This window comes from Thermobia domestica, chromosome 14 (genome assembly GCF_964235325.1).
Source record: "Thermobia domestica chromosome 14, izTheDome1.hap1.1, whole genome shotgun sequence".
In the NCBI taxonomy this organism is placed as follows: Eukaryota; Metazoa; Arthropoda; class Insecta; order Zygentoma; family Lepismatidae; genus Thermobia; species Thermobia domestica.
In genome coordinates, this window is record NC_137467.1 from 78,169,334 (window position 1) to 78,191,355 (window position 22,022).

The window sequence follows — 22,022 nt, forward strand, 5'->3', positions numbered from 1 at the left end:
TTACTTGACCGGGGATCAAATCAGAGACACCACGTGCCAGAGGTAAGCACTCTATCATTGAGCCACAGTGACCCTACAACGATGGAATTATGGCACACACTGTATTTCATCTATAAAAACACAATTTTACCTGTACTAAGGCTCGCATGCGAGAATTACCAAGTAAGTAACATGTTCCGAAAATGTTCAACACATTCTCTTCAAAAAGAAAAAAATGGTTGAGAATGTAAGTAAAAGAGACAAATAAGCTAATTAACTTTACAGTTACCTAGCTTCTGATGTGATTTCTATTACATGTAACCAGTGGCGTAGGGAAGAGGGACCCAGAGGGGCCGGGCCTCCCAAAGAGGTCCGACAATGTACTTTGGTACTTTGATGTTTGTAATTTTATATATATATTTTTATGTTTATATATTTTTTGTTTGAAATTTTTCTATATGTACCTATAACAGAACTCCCCCCCCCCCACCAAACACACATCCTGGCTACGCTACTGCATGTAACCGAATACCGTACAGGTAAGATCAGATTACTTCGGATAAGTGGAAACCCTGTTAAGGTCAATTTGAGTATCGCGTATAGAACTTCGAGTAAACCACGCAAAAAAGATAGAAGTGTAACACAAAGATGTGTGCTAGGAAGGATTAGGACTGAATAGCAACAACAGTCCTACATAATTGAATTAGAATAGAAAGGGACAGGAGCCATTAACGTACTTCGTTTCTGCGGCAATGAAATGAAATGAAATGAAATCTTTAAGTTTTACGTCCCACGGTTATGCCGGTTAGGCTAAAGGAGACGGTGATGATGAGAGATGAGTGAAATGGTGGAATGAAGAAAGTGGGAGGAAACGGGAGAACCCCGAGAAAACCCACGAGCACGATGTTTGTCCACCACAAAGTTCACTTGGCGGGGGCTGGGATCGAACCCGGGACCCCAAGCACCAGAGGTGAACGCTCTACCACTGAGCCACCGCGCCCCCCTTCTGCGGCAATGAATCTTCGGGAATAGTACGCCGTATGCAGTCCTTAAATAATCACTTATATTACAATTAACTATGAAATTAAAACGAAGAAAACAGAACTATTTTTCAGGGACATTGACAAAATAGTTTAGTAGCCTTTAATTAAGATATTATCTTTCTCTTTAAAGGGAAAATTGAAAGCAACAATAGGATAGAAATTTGGGACGGAACTATAGAGCAGCAATAGGGGGTTGCTGACTGACTGAGGCACATGCGTAACCCAACCCCCTGGTCTCCGCCTGTTGAAATGAGTCAACAAAGAGCTTTTATCTTTCAATCAGATCTGATAAGAGGAAGAAAAAAAATTCAATCAACAAAATAGGCTAATGTGAAACAGAGTAATTTGGTTTGGATCAAGAGTAGGGATGGGCTGAAGGGAGACTACTGACAAGAAAAGAAGTCTGCTGCCGAAAAGGGCTGATAAGCATCGCCGTGACGTCACACAAAACCTAAGTGGTGACAAGGCCAGTGTACGCATAAACGCACGTGGTTGCAGAATTGAACATGAGTGAACAAGCATACATTTCATTAATGGTTTTGAAGACGAACTACGATTTTTTATTTTTCCTAAAGGCACCGTGTACATAGATAAAAATAGCAGATATCACATTTGATAGCGTGACTTGGACAATATGGTAGAAAGGAGGTACCGGCGACTTCTGTTCTCTGTAGTATATGTATGGTGATACATGATTCGACAGCCAACTTCTGGTAAAGAGTAAGGGATATAAAAGCTTGTCAATCCAATAAATGTTACACGTTTTGTCATCTGGTATCAAGCTCATCCCTGCAAGCATGTGTATGTGTGGCCAATGAACAAAAGATAAAATAGAATTCTTCCCTTGATATAGTTCAGTAGGTGGAAATTCGATAGCTCTCCATTGTCTATCCACGAAATAGACAATAGTAGATCGATCATACATGGTACTCGAACAGCCAACACACCAAGCCACAATTTTAAATTATGAAAAAAGAGAGAGAAAAGGTTGGTGAAACCACGTAGATAGGTACTATAGGTGCTTGAATAGAGTAAAAAAAAAAAAAAAAAAAAAAAAAAAAAAAAAACTAGCATATAACACTACGACGTGGTTTTGTTTCAAAATGTTTCAATTATAAGAAGTATGAGTGATTGTTTCGGGTGTGTCACTGTTAGGAGTAGCCGCATCACCGTTAGAACATAAGCAGCAATTGATATAATTTTAGTTAAACAGTGTATTTTTGTAGCGATTCCCAAAATTTTCCGGAATCGGAAATTTCACTTTCCGGATTTTTTATTCCGGCACTTTTCCGAATTCCGGATTTTTTTCCGATTTTACTTTCCGGATTCCAGAAAGCAAAAATTCCGAAATTCGCCATCATTAGTATTTTGTAACCATATTAAGGTACATAAGTAAATAAATGAATAATCTATCCCAGCAGAATAAAATACTATTACTATCAATTATTGACAATGAATGACTTGCTTTGACCGCCATAAAATGTATTTTTCTCAAAAAGCACACATGAGAATTTACCTTTAGTTATGTCATGTTGCTCAGCTCAATCTCATCTATGAATTGGTATATGTTTCATCATTAACATTTTTATTTCCTTCATATGTTAAGAGCCTGATATATTAAAAATAATACAAAATATACCATTTTTCTTTTGCTTGTTTTTCATAAGTCAAAGGAGATAATGAAATGCTACTTACCATAATCATAGATAATGTTATTCTACAAACAGAAAATAAAAATTTTCAGTGTTGCTATTCATAGAAATTAAAGTGTTGCCAGAATAACATTTCCCCAAAAATCTAAGTTAAGGCAGCGACTAGAGAAATGAACTCAACTGTTTTTATTACGTACTATGTTGTCTTGGAATAATGTGAACTACTTTTCAAATAATAGTTGTATTTAGTTTGTATTAAACAAAACAGTGTCGACATACAGTTATTAAAATTAAATAATAATATTATTTTAAAATATGGAAAACAAGCAAAAAAAATTGGTAAATTTTGTTTTATTTCTAGTATGATATCGTAGAGTATCTAGATTTATTATTAGAAGTACAGGTTCAAAATTTAATTCAAAATTTAAATTTTATTAAGTTTTCGAGAGTACTAAAGCAGTTTTAGAAAGTTTCCGTTTTTATTCTTTCTTTCTTTCGAATTTTTTGGTGGCAAATTCTCCTTCCTTTGGAATTTACATAGCAAAGTGTTCGTTCTTACCAATTTTGATCATATTCTTAATTCCTTCGAATTCTGGTGGTAAATTGGAGTTTTCTTTTTTTGAATCTTCGATAAGCTTGTATATATACATTTTTTTATTCATGTTAGTTTCATTTCTTGTATGTATTTTAGTGATTTTTTAGTAATTGTTTTACTCTGTGTTTGCATTGATTGACTATAGTGTTTGAGAGTGCTTCTCAGTGTGCCGGTGCATGATGATGACGTATGTAGTGTGAAGGTGTAGCAAGACAAAGTATTTTATCACATATGTAAATATTTCTAGCAAGAAGATTCAGGTATAAGCAATTCATCACACTAATAATATATAAGTCTTACAATAACATTTTCTTTAACAAAGTATGTCAAATGTCTCATATTAATTACAAGTACTGGTGAATAATAGTACAAAAAAGTGACCCACCTAGAATGTGGGGTCTTATTATTTCTTTTTCCTTTATGATATTCCGCGCAAAAACAGTGCTGCGGAATTTATAAGCGTTTACATTGCATTAACAGTGGATGCGATATGTGTATTTATATTAGTGTGAACTACAAATACAGAACATAAAAACATCACACACTTTTTGCATACTTAAATCTCGAAGGCAATTTTTTCTTTCTTTCGAATTTAAATCGTTAATTATAATTATCCGTAATTTCAATTTTTTTAAAGCAAATTGTCCATTTTTCGAATTTTGGTGTCGAATTTTCTTTTTTTTTTCGAATGTTAATAGTAATCTGTCCCTTCTTTCCAATTTTGGTAGCAAATTGTTCATTCTTTGGAATCTTGACCAACTTTTTTTTTTTCATTTTTGCGAATTTTGGTGGCCTCTTGCTAATTCATTCTTTACAATTTTGATAGCAACTAGTCACTTTTTTAAAAAAAATTTAATAGAAAAATATTTGTTGTTGCAAATTTTGGTGGTAAATTTTCGTTCCTTTGAATTTAGGCAGTAAACTTTCCATCCTTTCAAGTTTTCATACAAAATTCTCTATTATTTCGAATTTTGATAAGCGGACATTTGCTCTTGCGAATGTTGGTATCATGTTCTTTCGAATTCTATATCAACTTGTCCATCCTTTTGAATTTTGATTTCAATTCTGTCAAATTGTGATGGTAAATGAAACATTTTGGCGATAGGTTGTACATTCTTTTAGATTCTGATGGCAAACCGCCCATTTACATGAATTTTGCTGGCAAACTTTTTTTTTTTTTCCTTCGAGTTTGTCAGTAAAATGTTCATTCTTTCGAGTTTTGGTAGCAATTTGTCCACTATTTTGAGTTGTTTGACAGTGAACTGTTTGTTCCCACGATTTTCGGTAGCATATTGTCAATTGTTTTGAATTTTGATAGAAAATTGTCCATTCTTTGGAATTTTAGTAGCAACTTGTGATTCTTTTGAATTTTGATGGCAAAATGTACGTTCCAGCAAATTTTTGGTCGCATATTATACATTTGATTGAATTTCCACATCAAATTGTAATTTAAAATATACGTATATATATATATATATATATATATATATATATATATATATATATATATATATATATATATATATATATATATATATATATATGTGTGTGTGTGTGTGTGTGTGTGTGTTAAATTCTCTGTTCTTTCGAATTCTGGTAAAGAGTTGTCTACAAATTGACTTACATTCGAGAATTTGCCTTAAACTGTTCATATATATTTATTAGAAAATGAAAAAAAAATTGATCTGACTCCGATTAAATTAGCAAATGAGATACGTTACATGCACTTAAAACAAAAATATGTCAGTCACTAATTCACGAAGACAAAGAAAGGTTGAGTTCCTCGAAAACAATTCCTTAAAAAGGAATACTGGAGCACGAAAAAACGAATAACGCTGGATGCAGAAAGTTGTACAATTAGGAACTTCACAATAGAGGAAAATTTGCTCATTTGTTAAGAAACTATATATATATATATATGAATCAACTTTAGTCAGAGCAAGATAGAGGTTTTTTTTTTTTCTCCGCTTTCAATAAGTAAGTATTTTTTAAACATCATAAAAGTGAAAATTAGTAAGGTTGGAAGGAAGCCATCTCTGTTTCGAACAACTTCAGACATTCTTGGAAACTTTATAAAAGCAAAACAGCTAAAAGTGTAAATTTATACAGACGGTTCTTTTGTTCTATATTTCCTTTAAAAAAAAAAAAAGAAAAAAAACTTGTCAAGCACTATATCTTTATAAATATATATATTAGAAAAGACTTCCGTATCTTTCATCTAAAAACGAACAATGTGATTCACATTAAAAAAAAAAAAAAAAAAAAATACGGGCTCTCTTTGAGCATCAGGCTAGGAAGTATACACTTAGTTTTGCCTGTCAACAGCTAAATGAACACTAACAAAAGGATGAAAAAAAAAGTTTTGTAAAAATAGAAAGTAATACAATGAAAGAGAGAAAAAACGTGAAAACCGCAGCACGCTCTTGACACAAAAGACATTAAGAAGTACCATGCATTTACAATGGCTTGGCTAAACTCCTTTTGGACAGTTTCACACCATCTTTATTCACCCTCGTGTCCTGTTCCCCTAAAAATAGAATTGCTCCCAGATCTTCTCCATTTTCAAATAACAATAGTTAAAAAAAGTGACAGAAATTATTATCCGAAAGAGAAATAAATATTACTCATACGCTAGAATGTCCTAATAATCTTTCGAATGTATTACTATCATTTTTGCTTTTTGCGCTCCCTCACCTCTTGATACCCTTCTCCAGCCTTGTATGTTCACACAGCAGTCGTTTTTAATGGATGGGCTGTGAGCATTATAAAAAGTTCATCAATTGCACAATAGGTGTCGCGCGGATAGAATGAATGATCGTGAGAGTGCGCCAGTATTGTGTATTCATGCAATAAAGGTGTTTCCGTTACCCCGTTCTCCCCCACGCTATAATGCTTTGAAACTGAAAGAATATGAGTTCAGGGGATATCATCCCCGTCACCGCCCTCCTAGTTAATATAACTGGGAAGTTAATCCGTCTGGGAAACTAGCATTCGTGCTATTCTAGCACAATGGCCGAAAATTGTTATTTCAACACATTCGATTTTTTTTTTTTTTTTTCGTTTTCCGTGGTGAGTGAACATCAAAATTGATATATATTTATGTAGAGGTTTTAAAACAGGGTGGATACACTGAGGAAAAATACATGGTAATTTAATTATAGAATTATAAATTCCCGTGTAGTAAGAATACAAATAACGAGTGATCGGAAAATTCTTCCTTTAATCCTTAGTAGAAGTAAAAATTGGTAAGTTTTATTATTTACGCATAATGAATAAGTGTGCTGAAGTAAGGTCAGTTAACTGTATTGTGGTCATAAGGAAGAGATTATCATAAGAAAAATATTTGATTTGAGTCCGAAAGCTTCAATTGAGTTCCTTGGGTTCCACTTATTTTCGTTACTTGGATGAGTTGAGATATACTTCACTTTCTTATCTATGATTTGAGTCACTACTTTGTTTTCTTTTGGGAGCCACGGTGGCTCAGTCGTAGAACGTTCACCTCTGGTGCATGGGGTTCTTGGTTCCATCCCAGCTCGCGCCAAGTGAGCCTTGTGGTGGACGAACACCGTGTGCATGGGTTTCCTGCTACTTTCCTCATTCCACCATTTCATTCATTTCTCATCATCACCGTCTCCTTTAGCCTAGCCGGCATAAGGGTGAGATGTGAAACCTGAAGACTTCGTTTTCAATTCATTTTTTGTTTTCTTTTCTAGGTGAATTGAGTCTTACTTCGTTGTACTTCGTTTCCATTATCTTGGTGGAAAAAATCCCTTTATAATAAGGAGTTAACTTCAATTATGGATGAATTGAGTTCCACTTCGTTTTCATTATCTAGATAAATTGAGTTCCGTTACGTTCCAATAACTGCCCGAAGTGAATATTACCTCTTCGTTGTCTAGATTAAATGAGTTCCATTTCGTGTTCATTTCCTACGTAAAATGAGTACTACTTCTATCCTTTATATAGGTAAATTGTGTCTCATTTCGTTTCCGACATCTAGGTAAATTGTGTCTTGTTTCGTTTTCGACATCTAAGTGAATTGAATTCCATTTTGTTTTCATAAAAGTACTACGCAAAACACATACTATTTCTCTTGTTTTTAATCTAGGTGAATTGAGTCCCATTTTGATTTCGTTATTAGGATGAATTAAATTTCATTTAATCTTCATTGTCAATTTAAACTAAGTGTTACAGTTTTTCTTTATCTGTAAGTAAGTTGAGTCTTATTTCGTTTTATTATCTAGGTGAATTGAATTCAATTTCGTTTTCATTGCCTACGTGAAATAGGTGATACTACTTTTATTATTATTACTATTACTATCACTTAGGTGAATTGAATTCCACTTACTTTTATTAACTAGATGAAATAAGTTCTGCTTTGATTTCGTTATGTAGGTGAATTAAAGTATATCTCTTTTCCTAGTTGAATAGAGTCAAAGCTAAAGAAAAGTATATGGAACAGATATGTGAAGAAATAATGGAACTTCGACGGCGCGGCAGATATGATCTGATGTACCAGAAAGTACAAGAATTAGGAGGGAAAGCTAACAAAAGTATACGAACGTTCGGCATCGAAGATCAAGAAGGTAATGTAACCACTGACCATCAAAGAATCCTTAGAATTTGGGAGAAATACATAAAAGATCTGTATGATCAGAAGAAGCACCCCAAAGATATTGCGATCGAAGAAGAGGAAGGGATGAAAAAGGGCCCAGTATATTGAAAAGTGAAGTAGTACAAGCAATCAAAGACATGCGAAGGAGGAAGGCTACTGGAGAAGACGACATACCAGTAGATTTGCTCAAGGGATTAGGAGACAACGCAATGAAAGTACTGACTTCACTTATTAACAAGATCTACCTGAGTGGAGAATGGCCAAAGGATTTTCTTGATGTTACAATGATTGCATTGCCCCCCCCCCCCCAAATAAAAAAGTGCAGCGATCATAGAACCATTAGCCTGATTTCCCATACTGGAAAGGTCATTGCACGCATGCTGAACAGGCGGCAGGAAAGTAAGATAGATGAGAGGTTAGAAGAAGATCAATTTGGATTCCGGAAAGGAAAAGGCACCAGAGATGCTACTGGATTGATGAGAATTATATCAGAAAGAATTCTTGATGTAAAGGAAAAGTTGTGTTTGTGCTTCATCGACTGGCGAAAAGCTTTCGACAGAGTCAATTGGACGAAACTTCTGAAAATACTTAAAGAAATCGGAGTCAACTGGAGAGATCGACGACTAATTCAAAACCTGTAGACAGGACAACGAGTGAAGCTGCGTTTGAATGAAGGAATAACCAATAGTGTGGAGATTAGAAGAGGAGTCAGACAAGGATGTAGTTTGTCGCCCCAATTATTCAACATTTACAGTGAATGTTTAATGAAGGAAGCATTAATGGGAATTGGAGATTTCAAGATTGGAGGGCAGATCATTAATAAGATCAGGTATGCAGATGATACGGTTATAATAGCTAAAACCGAAGGAGGACTACAGGAGATGATTGACAAAATAGTTGACACTGGAAAACAGTATGGAATGGAAATTATCATCGAAAAGTCGAAAGTCATGAGAATATCCCGTGGAAACAGGCCCTTACGGATCAGAGTAAAACAAAGAGAACTTGAACAGGTCGATAATTTCAAGTATCTGGGAAGTATTTTGACGAGAGACGCTTACTGCACTAAAGAGATCAGGTGAATAATGCCATAGCTAAAGAAGCATTTAACAAGAAAAGATCATTCTTAACTAGCAGGCTCAATATTGGACTTAAGAAGAAGTTGGTCAAGTGCTATATATGAAGCATTGGACTGTATGGTTCAGAGACTTGGACATTACGGAAGTTAGAGAGGAAATATTTGGAGAGCTTCGAAATGTGGTGTTGGAGGAAGATGGAGAAGATAAAATGGACAGAGAGAGCAACAAACGAAGATGTTTTAAAACGGATAGAAGAAAAGAGGTCACTTCTAGCCACCATCCTTCGTAGAAAGGCCAATTGGATTGGACACATCTTGCGAAGAAATTGTCTTCTTCACACCGCCATAGAAGGAAACATGGAAGGGAAGCGAGGAATAGGAAGAAGAAGAACACAGCTGATCGATGAGTTGAAAGATATCAGAAAATATTGGGAGTTCAAAGAGGAAGCTGAAGATCGACAAAAGTAGAAGAAACATTTCCAGGCCAAAATCTAAAATTGAAAAAAAAAAAAATAAATAATCCTTATTAGTCCCAGGACCTGCCAAAAGGCAGAATACTTAATAATAATAATAATAATTAGATGAGGTAATTTCCATTGTTTCGGTAACAAAATCGCTTTTATAGCTCGTTACTTGTTATCATGTGGAAGAGCATTAATAACTCTACAGAGTATGATATAAAGTAAATCAAACAAAATGCAAAAATAATTCACCGACTGCGTCAATTAATATACTTTGTGGTGTATATATATTAATGTTAATTCCAGTGACACGGTTTATTTGAATGAAACGGGAAAAAGTAACTCACACCAAAATATGTGTAAGTGAATCAAACGGAGCTCTTTACTGTGTACCACTGTGGTAGTACACATTTATTAGAAGACAAAAAGAACTATATTTTCATCTATCTTTTGGAAAGCTTTCAGTAAATACATTATTTTACGTATACCAACGTGTCATTGGAGCCAAAGGAAAATGTATTCTGTATGTAGTCTTATATATAGTTTGTTTTTATATGCATCAATATATTGGGTCAGTGGTAACAAAATATTGATGGGAGCCATTTTTTGACTTTTTATTTACGCTCGAAAGAGAAGCTGTTAGTTCAGCAAAGAACAAGGAAGACCTTTTTGAAAAAAACGCAGAGAAAACGGCTGTTACATCACAGAAAGGAAAGGATGAGCACCATATAGAACAACACCCAATCTGCGGTACGCAATGTTGTTTTTGCATCTGCATTGCTAATCGATATACTGCTTCTAAGCTAAGTCAACATTTGTTGTAACCGAGATGTATATACGTTTCAGCATGTTACCATATACCTTTTCCTTCATGTACATAATTATCTCATAAAGTATATATACACACACACATAGCATATGTGGGAGGATATTTCTGAAGCCTGGTTCAATGTACATCTCTACGTATACACTGTAAATGACTGCATATATATCGTGTAAACTTATATGTATATATTAAGACATATTAACAATACAGATAAGACAACAAGGAAGTGAAGGATAATGAAAGACACGCTTTCCACAGAATAAAAATGAATAATTGCATATTCATATGTATAGGATGCCTCGTTTGTAAATAAAAATATCACGTTTAAAGCATTTGTTGTCTTAAATGCTATCAATGTTTTTTAGAAGACAAAATATCTCATCTCGGTAAGGTATTCTCTACTATGTCATCTTATTCGTTGAAACGCGAGTTGTCGACATAAAAGTCGGATGACATGATCATAGGGTGAACATTAGTTTATCTTTCGTTTTCTTTGACATTACAATTACACTGTACTTTGCTCAGTTTATTACACGCATATCGGTGAGTTTTATTATCATATTTGGCGCGCTAATCGAAGTTAGAATTTCACAGTAAATTCGTTTACTACATAACAAGAATTTTAGTGTGTATCATTATATTATTCCTTTACATTTTTCCAAACATTTGTTAAATCAAACGTGTCTGGCAGCACTGAAAATCACTTCTCGGCCAAACAAAGAGTATAATTTTTCCCTTGTGCTATTAGACTTGAAAGAAAAAAAAAGATTTTTTTTTCAATATTCGAATACTTCTTCATTAATTTACAATTATACTTGGATTACTAATAATTCTGATCAACTCAGAGAAATATTATTATGAACTTCCTGTAGAACGTACTTACTCAATCTCATTACATATATTCTTATCCGAAATTCTCAACGATGACGTATCAAGCAAAGGATTCTTACTTACCTGCAATAAAGAGAAGACAAGTGTAATTAATAACATAATTCCACAACATAGAAGATAGTTTTAAAACAATTTTTAATGTTATGATTAGTTGATTGACGTTCAACAAAATATGTCAACCAAATTGTGATATTTCTTTTTCTTAATTATAAAAGTAACCATATAATTAGTAATAACTATGTATAATTAGTGCCAAATCTATAAATTGCTAAATATATAATTAGTAATTTTACATTTCCTATTTTTTCATGCAATTGTTGAGTTTTACATGGTCGTAGCTACTACCTTCTTCGGGGTCGCTGAGCTAGGAATAGACTGGAAGTTTGATAACTAGTAGGTAAGTAATGTTGTATGATTGACGTTTTCGTCTCGCGCAGGTTCTTCTTTTTCTTCAAATAAAATAGGATCTCTTTTGGTAGGCGTGAGAAGTTTATTGAAGTTAATAAGAAAAATAGAAGTTACAAGTTCCACAACAAACAACTACAAAATCTCACTGACTGTTCTTTCAGTAAAATCATTAAAGTTCCACTTTAGATAAAGATTGGAAACACTAGATACGACGAAATACAAAAATATATGAATTCGAAGATGTATATATATATTGTTCCAAGATTCTAGTTACATGTAAAGATATATATATATAAAGTACTAAGATACTATTTACTATTTAATTCTCGTCCCTAAGATACAGACCGCAGAACGAAAAATGATAATATGATAGTCTATCCCTGGAATGTGCCAAACATTGTATAGTCACTAGTATATAAAACTATCGTAAGCACAAAGATCGAATCATCACATGAGTTTAGGTCGACACGTGGACGCACGTGGAGACCTATCATACAGACTTTGAAACTGGACTTAGTAATCCATGCTCTCACTGCGTGATGTACACGCGCGTACATTATCATACTTCCTTGAAAAAGAAACCATTACAAAAGAGAGCATTTTGAAAGTACATACACTATCATCACATATGTGTGACCCTTCAGTGACCCTACATCCTGTTCTTGGCTGGCACATTATCAATAGCTTAAAGAATAAAGATTCGTCTTTTATACAATATTAACATTGACTTCAAAAATAATAATATAACAACTATGAAATACACTAACTTATAATCGAACCCCGATCCTTTATATACACTATATACAGTGACATTCCAGGTAAGTACTGCTAAGAGGGGAGGTGCATCGAAGGTGATAAACAAAATAAGAAAAAGAAAAAGAAAAAAAATAACAGTAAATATATGTTCATACAACACCTCCCTCCTTTTTTGAATTTTCATATCAAATTGCGAATTTGGTTGCGAATTTGGATACTGAAAATTCACAGTCTGATATGAAACATTAAAAGATTTTCTTTTTACCTTTCCTTACGTAGATTAGGACTTTTCTTAGGGGGAACAGCTACCTGTAACTCATCTGTAATCTCAGTAAGCTGCTCTGCAATTTTTGACATGACTACAGGCTCAGTGGTATCTTGTTTTTGATTTATTTTGGTAATAATAAAAGGTTTAATGCATATTTGTTTACAACAGCTATCATCATCAAAATACCTTTTGAAAAAGCGAAAACATTTACATCGGTAACAACAACAAAATATTAATATTAGAGCTATCAGAACTGTACCAAAATATGAAAACCAAGAGAGATGGGTTACCTTTTCAGAATGAAGTAGTTTCCATTGTTCATCATCTATTTTCTTTTCTACTTCCTGAATTTTATGGCTTGCTACTTTTAAGTCACTAACCGAATTAATTACATGCTGAATAGGTAGGTTAATTTGCGTATCTTCCAGGTATATATGAGAATTTAATATTTCACAACAATTATCAGTAAGATTTAATTTCGGAGTAAAGTCTTTACCTGTAACATTGGTTTCATACCATGTTTGTGTTTGGAGGATCGCCTTCAAACCATAAGCTTTACAATTATTATCTAGATGAATAATACCTGAATTTGTTAGAATTAAATCATAAGGTTCAAATCCATTACATAATATTGTCATTTTCTCTTCCTGTGGAGCAGCAAAAATCCACTCATTATTATTTAAGGTTACGAATATACAATGATCAATTTGTATCACATGTTTTTTACAATCCATGGGAACATAATGAACATATTGTAATAATTTCATTTCACACTCTTGATTTATATGACTAGACAAGATAGGAAACGTTTGTTTACACAAAAACCAATCTTGTTTAAGAATCTTACATTTATTGAACTCAATTTCAGTCATTTTTGCGTAATATTGCTTAATTGAATCAACTAAAAGGTAAGGTTTTTCAGGTTGAATAAAAACAAACTTATTTGTTGTATTCTTTATTTTAGTGGGGAAGGGAGTTAACTTATATACTAGATAACGAATGGAATCTGTCAAAGGGAGACGAATTACATAGGCTAATATTCCATTATTGATAAACACATCTAAATTAATTATTTTCAACAACAAGTAACTATTCCTAGTACTTGTCCCAATTGGTAAAGATAACGCACTATGGAGGTCACTTTGACTAGCCTTCCAATGTTGGATTATTTGATAAGGAGTGATTATGTGAGGCTGTAATACACCTTTCTGTGCATTTAAAATTGCTTGCAAAACAATTTCATACTGATCCTTTAAATCTCTTAAATACCTTTCAACTTTTGCGATATGTTCATTTATTGTATACTTTAAATTTAAATCCAAAAATGCTTCATTTAAATGTCTCTCTCTTTTTGATATCTCTTTACTTATATGCTCTAAACCTTGACTCAAAATATTTTCGTTAGTCTCCACTGTGTGAAGAGTTTTATTAATACCTTGTAGGGTAGATTTAACAATAGTCATCTGCTCTTTACTCAATTTCAAGAAATCTAACTGTTCTTTTTCTAATTTATTGATTTTTTGAGTGTAATAATTGGCATCTTCATCGTCCAAGGTGCCAAATAGAAATTTAGCAAGGTGACCAATACCATCTATTAACCCTCGTTTTCTTCTACTTTCTTGCGAAGAAATTTTTGTTACTTCTTTTATTATTTCCTTAACCTCTTTGATATCAGATACCTTAGTCAAAACTTGATTTACGAACACTGTAGCACAACTTGTTTTATTTGATTTCACCACTGAGTGTCTACACAGGTTTTGTGTCCTATCTACGTAAGTTTCCAAATTACGAAAGCTTATATCTAGCTTAGTTAAGTTAACGTAAGAGACCAATTGCCAGTAAGTATTATATAACTGAACCTCTCCTAAAGAGTCATAATAAATACCTGCCGTATTTTCAAATTTCTTTATGCGTGCTCCAAGCTCTAGACTACTACATATAAGAGAAACCAGTAGAATAGCTTTAAGTCCTATCATTTTGAACAATCCTGTAAATATAGAAACGTTATTTTACTTTCCTTACTTTTTTTTTTTTTTTTTTTTTTTTTTTTTTTTTTACAAGATAACATGAAGAATTTGAGTTACTTAATAATACATCTTTAATCTATTGGCATGCACAGTCATCTCTTGTTTGCCAACCTTTAAGGTACAGTTTACACCTTTTGTTCGGATTACATCGTACGGTCCGCGCCACAGACTGTCAAGTTTCTTTGATCTGCCGCGGCGGACTGACTCATCATATAATAACACTTTATCTCCTTTCTGAAAAATGCATTCGTTTTCGTTTCTATCATAATATTCTTTACTTTTCTCCTTTTTGTCAATGAGGTTTGCTCTAGCTAATCCGTGCATCTCCTGCAATTTGTGTTTCAACTGTTTTACATAATCATCGTAATTGTATACAACTTCAGAAGGTTTTCTTTGTAATACACCTGGTACATTTACAGGTTTCCCGAATAACAGTTCGAAGGGAGTATATTGAGTGGAACTATGAGGAGTGGTATTATAACAGAAAGTAGCATATGATGCTAATTCGTCCCAATTATTCTGATTTTCTGCCACATAACATCGCAAGAAAAATTTTAAAGACTGATGGAATTTTTCTATACCACCATTCGATGCCGGATGGTATGGGGTAGTATGTAGTTTTTCTATTTGTAACAATTTACAAATACGCGTGAAGACATCGCTTAAGAAATTACTTCCGCAATCAGACAATATACTGTGTGGAATGCCAAATTTTAGCACTACATTCTCGACAAAGGCTTTGCTGATTGTATCAGCATCTTGAGAAGGGATGGGAATTGCAATAACAAATTTTGAAAGGTTATCTTGTACAGTCAATAAATATTTGTTTCTGTGTTCTAAAGTTTCTGGGAGAGGCCCGACTAAATCTAAAGAGACCTTTTCAAAAACTGTACTGGGAGTGTCAGTTATTACCATCTTCATTTTTACCTTTTGTTGTGTGTTCCTATTCTTTTGACATATTTCACACCCTTTTATGTAATCTTCAACATCTTCCTTCAGTTTTGGCCATTCTTTAATGTCAATATTACTTAAAGAAAGGTACTTTCTAATCTTTTCATAACATCTATTCATTCCTATATGTCCACCTACAATTTGAGTATGAAACTCTTCTAAAATTTTTTTTTTCGTTTCTAAGTCTAAAGCTTCAGCTTTTTCTTTCTGTTGTGAATCACAATTTGATACCCTATCTTCTTCTTCAATAACGTCTAAAGAATACATTCGTGACAAGGCGTCAGAATTTGTATTTAAGCTTCCTTTCTTATACACAATTTCGTATTGATATTCCTCTAAAAGTATTCTCCATTTTAAAAGTCTAGATGTCGGATTTTGTACTCTAAAAACCCACGTTAGTGGCTTGCAATCTGTGACAAAAGTTACTTTTGTTCCGTAAATGTATGGTCTAAAAACTTTGCTAGCCCACACTAGAGCCGCCAGTTCCCGTTCAGTCGCTGAGTACGATCTCTCTGCTTTATTGAAAACTCTACTAGCATACGCAATTGGAAGATCTTTGTTTATTTCACCCTGTGAGAGAATAGCTCCGCAGGCAAATGCCGAAGCATCCGATGTGATTATAAAAGGCTTTTTAAAATCAGGATACTGCAGAATTGGAGGAGTTGTCAATTTCTCTTTAAGCGAATCAAATGCAACTTGTTGTTTGATTCCCCAAGAAAACTGGACGTCTTCTTTTAATAAGGACGTTAAGGGTAAAGCAATTTTACTGTAGTCTTTTAGAAATTTCCTATAATATCCAGTAAGTCCTAGAAATCCCTTAATTTGTTTCTTAGTCTGAGGAACAGGAAAGTTCTGAACTTTCTCTACTAATCTTGGATCTGGTTTTACTCCGTTAGGTGTAATGACATGTCCTAAGTATGTTAATTCTGGCTTCAAAAATTCAGTCTTATCTACACTTAACTGCAAATTGCTTTTGCGAAATCTTTGCAAAATCTCACGTAATCTACTATTATGCTCTTCTAAAGAACTAGAGAAGACCACTAAATCATCCAGGTAGATGAAACAACTCGTACCTGTCAGCCCTGCTAACACTGTATTCATCAATCTTTGAAAAGTGGCCGGTGCTGTCGCCAGACCGAAAGCAAGTCGCTTGAATTGATAATGATTTTCAGGTGTACTGAATGCCGTTATAGGTCTATCCTTTTCCCTAATATAGCATTGATGGTACCCACTATGGAGATCTAAACTGGAAAAGTAACGCGCATTGGCTAAATTACTCAAAATGTCGTCTATGTTAGGTAACGGAAAGGACGAATGGACACATAGATCATTGACAGATCGATAATCGACTATTAGTCTATATTTCTGTTTTCCTGATGCATCGAGTTTCTTTGGAATAAGGAAAATAGAACTGTTCCAAGGAGAAGTTGAAACTTCTATAATGTCTTGTTTTAACAACTCTTCTATTTGTCTATTTAATTCTTCCTTATGACATTCTGGCACTCGGTAATTCTTTTTGTTAACAATTTTGCCTACATGTTTAGGATCAATAATAATTTCATGTTCAAGAACATTTGTAGCAGTTAGTTTGTCTCCTGGTAGAAAGAAAACATCATTGAATTCATCGCAAAGTTCAAGTATACTTTCTTTTTCTTTGGGTGGTAAATGACCTAGCCTTAAAAGCTTATGAAGTAATTTTAAACGCTCAGTTAAACTGTCTGAATTTGACTTTTGTGGGACCCTGTCTTTTTCACACTGAATATTTAAAACATGGTTTTCTTCTAATTTCTCTAAGTCTATCGGATCTAAGGTAATATTCTCTACTGAAGAATTTACATTTAACACACTAGCTATGCATTTATTTTCTTTCGCTACTGTCAAACAAGAAGAAAGAAAAACACCCGGTTTAATTTCTCGTTTTTCTACAATTCCAATTCCTGTGCTGTTTGTGGGAACAAAAACTAACTTCTCGCATCGAGCTGGAATACTATATGTCAACGGTAGTATAAGCTTATCGCTGCCCTTAAGGTCAAGTTTCTGGTAAGCATGTGTTGACAAGGTAGGAGGAGGAGGAGGATGGAATTCTAACAAACAATTTTTTTGTTTCAAGAAATCACGTCCAAGAATGTGTCTGCCTTTTGATAAGCATCCTTCCGAAATAATGTGAAATTTATGTGAGAATTCTACTCCTTTTATCACTAACGTTAGATAAATAGTACCTAGTGACCTAGTTTTAACATTGTTTAATCCTTTCAATGTCACAGTTTGTGTTGTATCGATATTCTTTCTAAAACTGCATGGAAGTGCATGGATTTGCCAAAGACTTAAATCACTGCCTGTATCTAAGAGAAAAGTTGCATCAGCATGCAATTCTTTAATGAATGCCGTAATAGTACCTTCTTCTTGATTTGTTACTATGCAACCCTTCGTGTTATCTGAGATGCAAACAGGTTGCTTATTTACATCCATTTGCGGTTTCCCTGACCATTACAACTTGAGCACATCTGACTACTGCAGGCTTTTACTTCATTAAAATGCAGAGAACTTTGTTCTTTATCACAAATTCTCTCATTTCCACTAGTATTTACCCTACTAGTATTTCCACTAGTATTTACTTTACTAGCAACATGCAAACAATTGCTATAACCTTCCGTGCCTCGCGCGGCGCTCTCGGAAAAATTACAATTAACCCCTCCTGTGCCTCTCGCGGCGATCTCAGGAGAATTTCCATTAACACATCCTGTGCCTCTCGCGGCGATCTCAGGACAAATTTCACAAACGTGTACCGTTTTCATAAACTGATTAGAAGAATTTCCTCTTTCCTTTCTTTTCTGTAATTTGCATTGAGCTTTGGTGTGACCAGGCTTATGGCATAGGTAACATACTAATTCTTTCTTTTGAGCTTTCTTACTATTTACATTTGGAAAGGGGAGAGAAGTGTGGGAAGTGATCTGTGTTTCTTCTTCTAGAGCGAGTTCGATAATATATCCTAAGGATGTATCATCATCGCTTTTAGATCGTACAATCATCTGAATTCTGTCATTTGTTAGCCCCTGAATAAAACTCGCTTTAGCTAAAATTTCAACAAGTGCTATAGCTCCTGGCAATTTAGATGCATCTATAACACGAGCAACGGCTTCGCGTAATTGACTTTGAAGAGTATCTACTTTACTTGCCCATGAAGCAATTGAATCAGTTTTGGTTTGTCTAGAGCTAAAAAGCTGGCATGCATAAAAATCAATAGTTCGTCTAATGGAATAATTTTCTATTAATATTTGTTTAACAGCTTCCCACGTAGTAGTGGTTTTTCTAACTAATAACTTAGATCTAGCATCCCCAGTTATTTTTGCTTTAACAAATTTCAAAAGTGTACTATGCTTAGCTGGGTCAACCAATTCAAAAGCAGCATCTACATTAGACAGAAATTCTTCTAATGCTTCTCTTTTTCCCGAAAATGGTACCGAAATTAACTTTAGTGCTTCTGACACACTACAATACTCTACTTCTGTATCAGAAGAATCAGCACTACCGCTGGTAGCCATTGGCAATTAGTACTTACGTTAAACTATACAATTTAAATTTACAAAATTTTGTTAGCGACAATACCTTTCTTACACCTTCTGTTTTGCCAAGTATTCCCAAGATTAAACGAATGAAATATTTTAATCCTTCCCTAGAGGAACGGTGAATACTAAAGCCTTCTATCCTAGACTGTTCTTGTCTTGATTTTACGTTATTCACTTCACAAGTAAACAACAACCGCGGTGACCAAAGAACAAATCTTTTCTATCTCCAGGCGTAACACTTTCAAATTTTGGAAGTTCAAACAAGCAATGAAAATTGTAACCCACCTTGAATTTCCTGTGATGGGGGGTGCTGCTGGCGTCGATCCTGGTACTTTCCTGATGTTGGTTTAAAGATGAGGCCTCTGGATTTCCACAAGATCTCGGCTTGGAATGTTGCTCAACTGGGACCAGCCACACTTGAGAATGGTACTGCTTACTGGATCTCTGGAACTGGATGCAATAAAACTGGAACACTGGAACGGTGTGTACGCCGAGGTATCCGCTACACCTTGAACAGGCAAGCTTCTTGCACTCACAGTAAAAAAGGTATTCTCGACGAAGTGCGGTCTGTATCTGGACGTAACGATATTTTAAAACGTATCAGCTTCGTGTCGAAGAACGAACTCTGATTACAATGATGAATGTTCAACTTGGTAACTGTGGAACGTGCACTGGAATCGAACTTCAAGTACTTCGGTTGAGATCCTGCCCAGCTGCCACCACTTTATTTTCCTGTTGTATGATTGACGTTTTCGTCTCGCGCAGGTTCTTCTTTTTCTTCAAATAAAATAGGATCTCTTTTGGTAGGCGTGAGAAGTTTATTGAAGTTAATAAGAAAAATAGAAGTTACAAGTTCCACAACAAACAACTACAAAATCTCACTGACTGTTCTTTCAGTAAAATCATTAAAGTTCCACTTTAGATAAAGATTGGAAACACTAGATACGACGAAATACAAAAATATATGAATTCGAAGATGTATATATATATTGTTCCAAGATTCTAGTTACATGTAAAGATATATATATATAAAGTACTAAGATACTATTTACTATTTAATTCTCGTCCCTAAGATACAGACCGCAGAACGAAAAATGATAATATGATAGTCTATCCCTGGAATGTGCCAAACATTGTATAGTCACTAGTATATAAAACTATCGTAAGCACAAAGATCGAATCATCACATGAGTTTAGGTCGACACGTGGACGCACGTGGAGACCTATCATACAGACTTTGAAACTGGACTTAGTAATCCATGCTCTCACTGCGTGATGTACACGCGCGTACATTATCATACTTCCTTGAAAAAGAAACCATTACAAAAGAGAGCATTTTGAAAGTACATACACTATCATCACATATGTGTGACCCTTCAGTGACCCTACATCCTGTTCTTGGCTGGCACATTATCAATAGCTTAAAGAATAAAGATTCGTCTTTTATACAATATTAACATTGACTTCAAAAATAATAATATAACAACTATGAAATACACTAACTTATAATCGAACCCCGATCCTTTATATACACTATATACAGTGACATTCCAGGTAAGTACTGCTAAGAGGGGAGGTGCATCGAAGGTGATAAACAAAATAAGAAAAAGAAAAAGAAAAAAAATAACAGTAAATATATGTTCATACAACAGTAATAAGAAGGAATGCATCATATATTCACACCCGATGACGTTTCAGTTCAAATTCATCCGCTATCAGTATGGGTTTGAGTTGATTTTAACGTCCCTTTCAGCAGCGAGGCTATATGAGACGGAACCTACTGATTAACGTGGAATCCGAAGCACATGAGCTCCCGCCAGGATTTGAATCCAAGTCTCCCACGCCATATCAGTATGGGGGTGAGAGGTAGGTGTGGGAAGGGGTGGCATGTAGAAATACTCGAAAACGACCGTTATTCGTGTCCAAGCCATAGTTTGCAGAGTCGTTGAGATGAAAAGTGACAATCTCCATGTTGTTTTAAGTCCAAATTTGTCTCCATCGGCATGAAGAGTGGGAAGAGAAAGACGGTACGGTATATTATGGATTTTTGTCATTACTTTTTAATTAACATGCGTTCAAATACTTCCCATAAACTATATTCCTTGTGTAAAATAGTGACGTTTCGGCTAGTACATTATAAAAGATGTAAATGTATTTTAATTATGCTGCTACTCTGTTTCTTTGCTATTCTTTCAGGACATCATAATGTATGAATACAATGGGGTGAATGTTGAAAGGATAATACATAACATGCATGATCTCAGCGGGATTCGAACCAGCAACAGACAGGTCTTGCGATCCCTACTTTAGTGCTTACAAGCACAGGCAACAACATGTCTGTCAACGTTTTTAACTTAGAAGGTTTTATTTTTATTTTTTTTTTAAACCATGACTTCATAACTAAGACTTTCAGAAAATATCTTGGACTCAACTGATAAATCATTATAAATAATTTCACTGATAAATAATTTCAAAAACTTACATTAAACACTTTCTATCATTATACAACATTTTTCAGTATTCGTGCTCCAAACAGCACAAGCATATTCTAATTGAGATCTAAGATAGGAATAAAATAATTTAAAAATTGTCGATTCATTATGATACTCCATACTTAAACGACAGATGAATCCAAGATTTTTTCTATATGACGAGTAAATTGTAACTTTGAGTCGAATAACACTCCTAAATCTTTAACTGTTTCAGGTTTACAATGATTTATTCCACCAATAAAACAATCATAACTGATATAGTTTTCTTTTCGACTAAAAAAAAAGTGTGTTTCGTTTGAGTCAATTTAACGTAAATTGATTTATGTCACTCCATGTCTTCACAGTTTGTAAATTCATTTGTAGTTTTATGCAATCATCAGTTCACTTTAGATCATCTGGAAATAATAACATATG

General features: G+C 34.2%; 1 protein-coding gene across 1 annotated transcript; it reads right to left on the reverse strand.

Annotated features, from left to right (window-relative positions):
• Positions 1–11,610: 11,610 nt before the first annotated feature.
• On the reverse strand, positions 11,611–20,779 carry LOC145670233 (uncharacterized). Its single transcript, XM_081738627.1, has 2 exons — positions 19,402–20,779; positions 11,611–14,559 (listed from the first exon to the last, which is right to left on the reverse strand). Exon 2 carries the CDS (start codon positions 14,546–14,548, stop codon positions 12,566–12,568), a length of 1,983 nt encoding a protein of 660 aa, XP_081594753.1. The 5' UTR covers positions 14,549–14,559; positions 19,402–20,779; the 3' UTR covers positions 11,611–12,565.
• Between the last annotated feature and the right edge of the window lie 1,243 nt (positions 20,780–22,022).

What these genes read in the sequence shown, in the direction of transcription:
- LOC145670233 (XM_081738627.1), bottom strand. Translation starts at nt 14,548, where the DNA reads ATGATAGGACTTAAAGCTATTCTACTGGTTTCTCTTATATGTAGTAGT.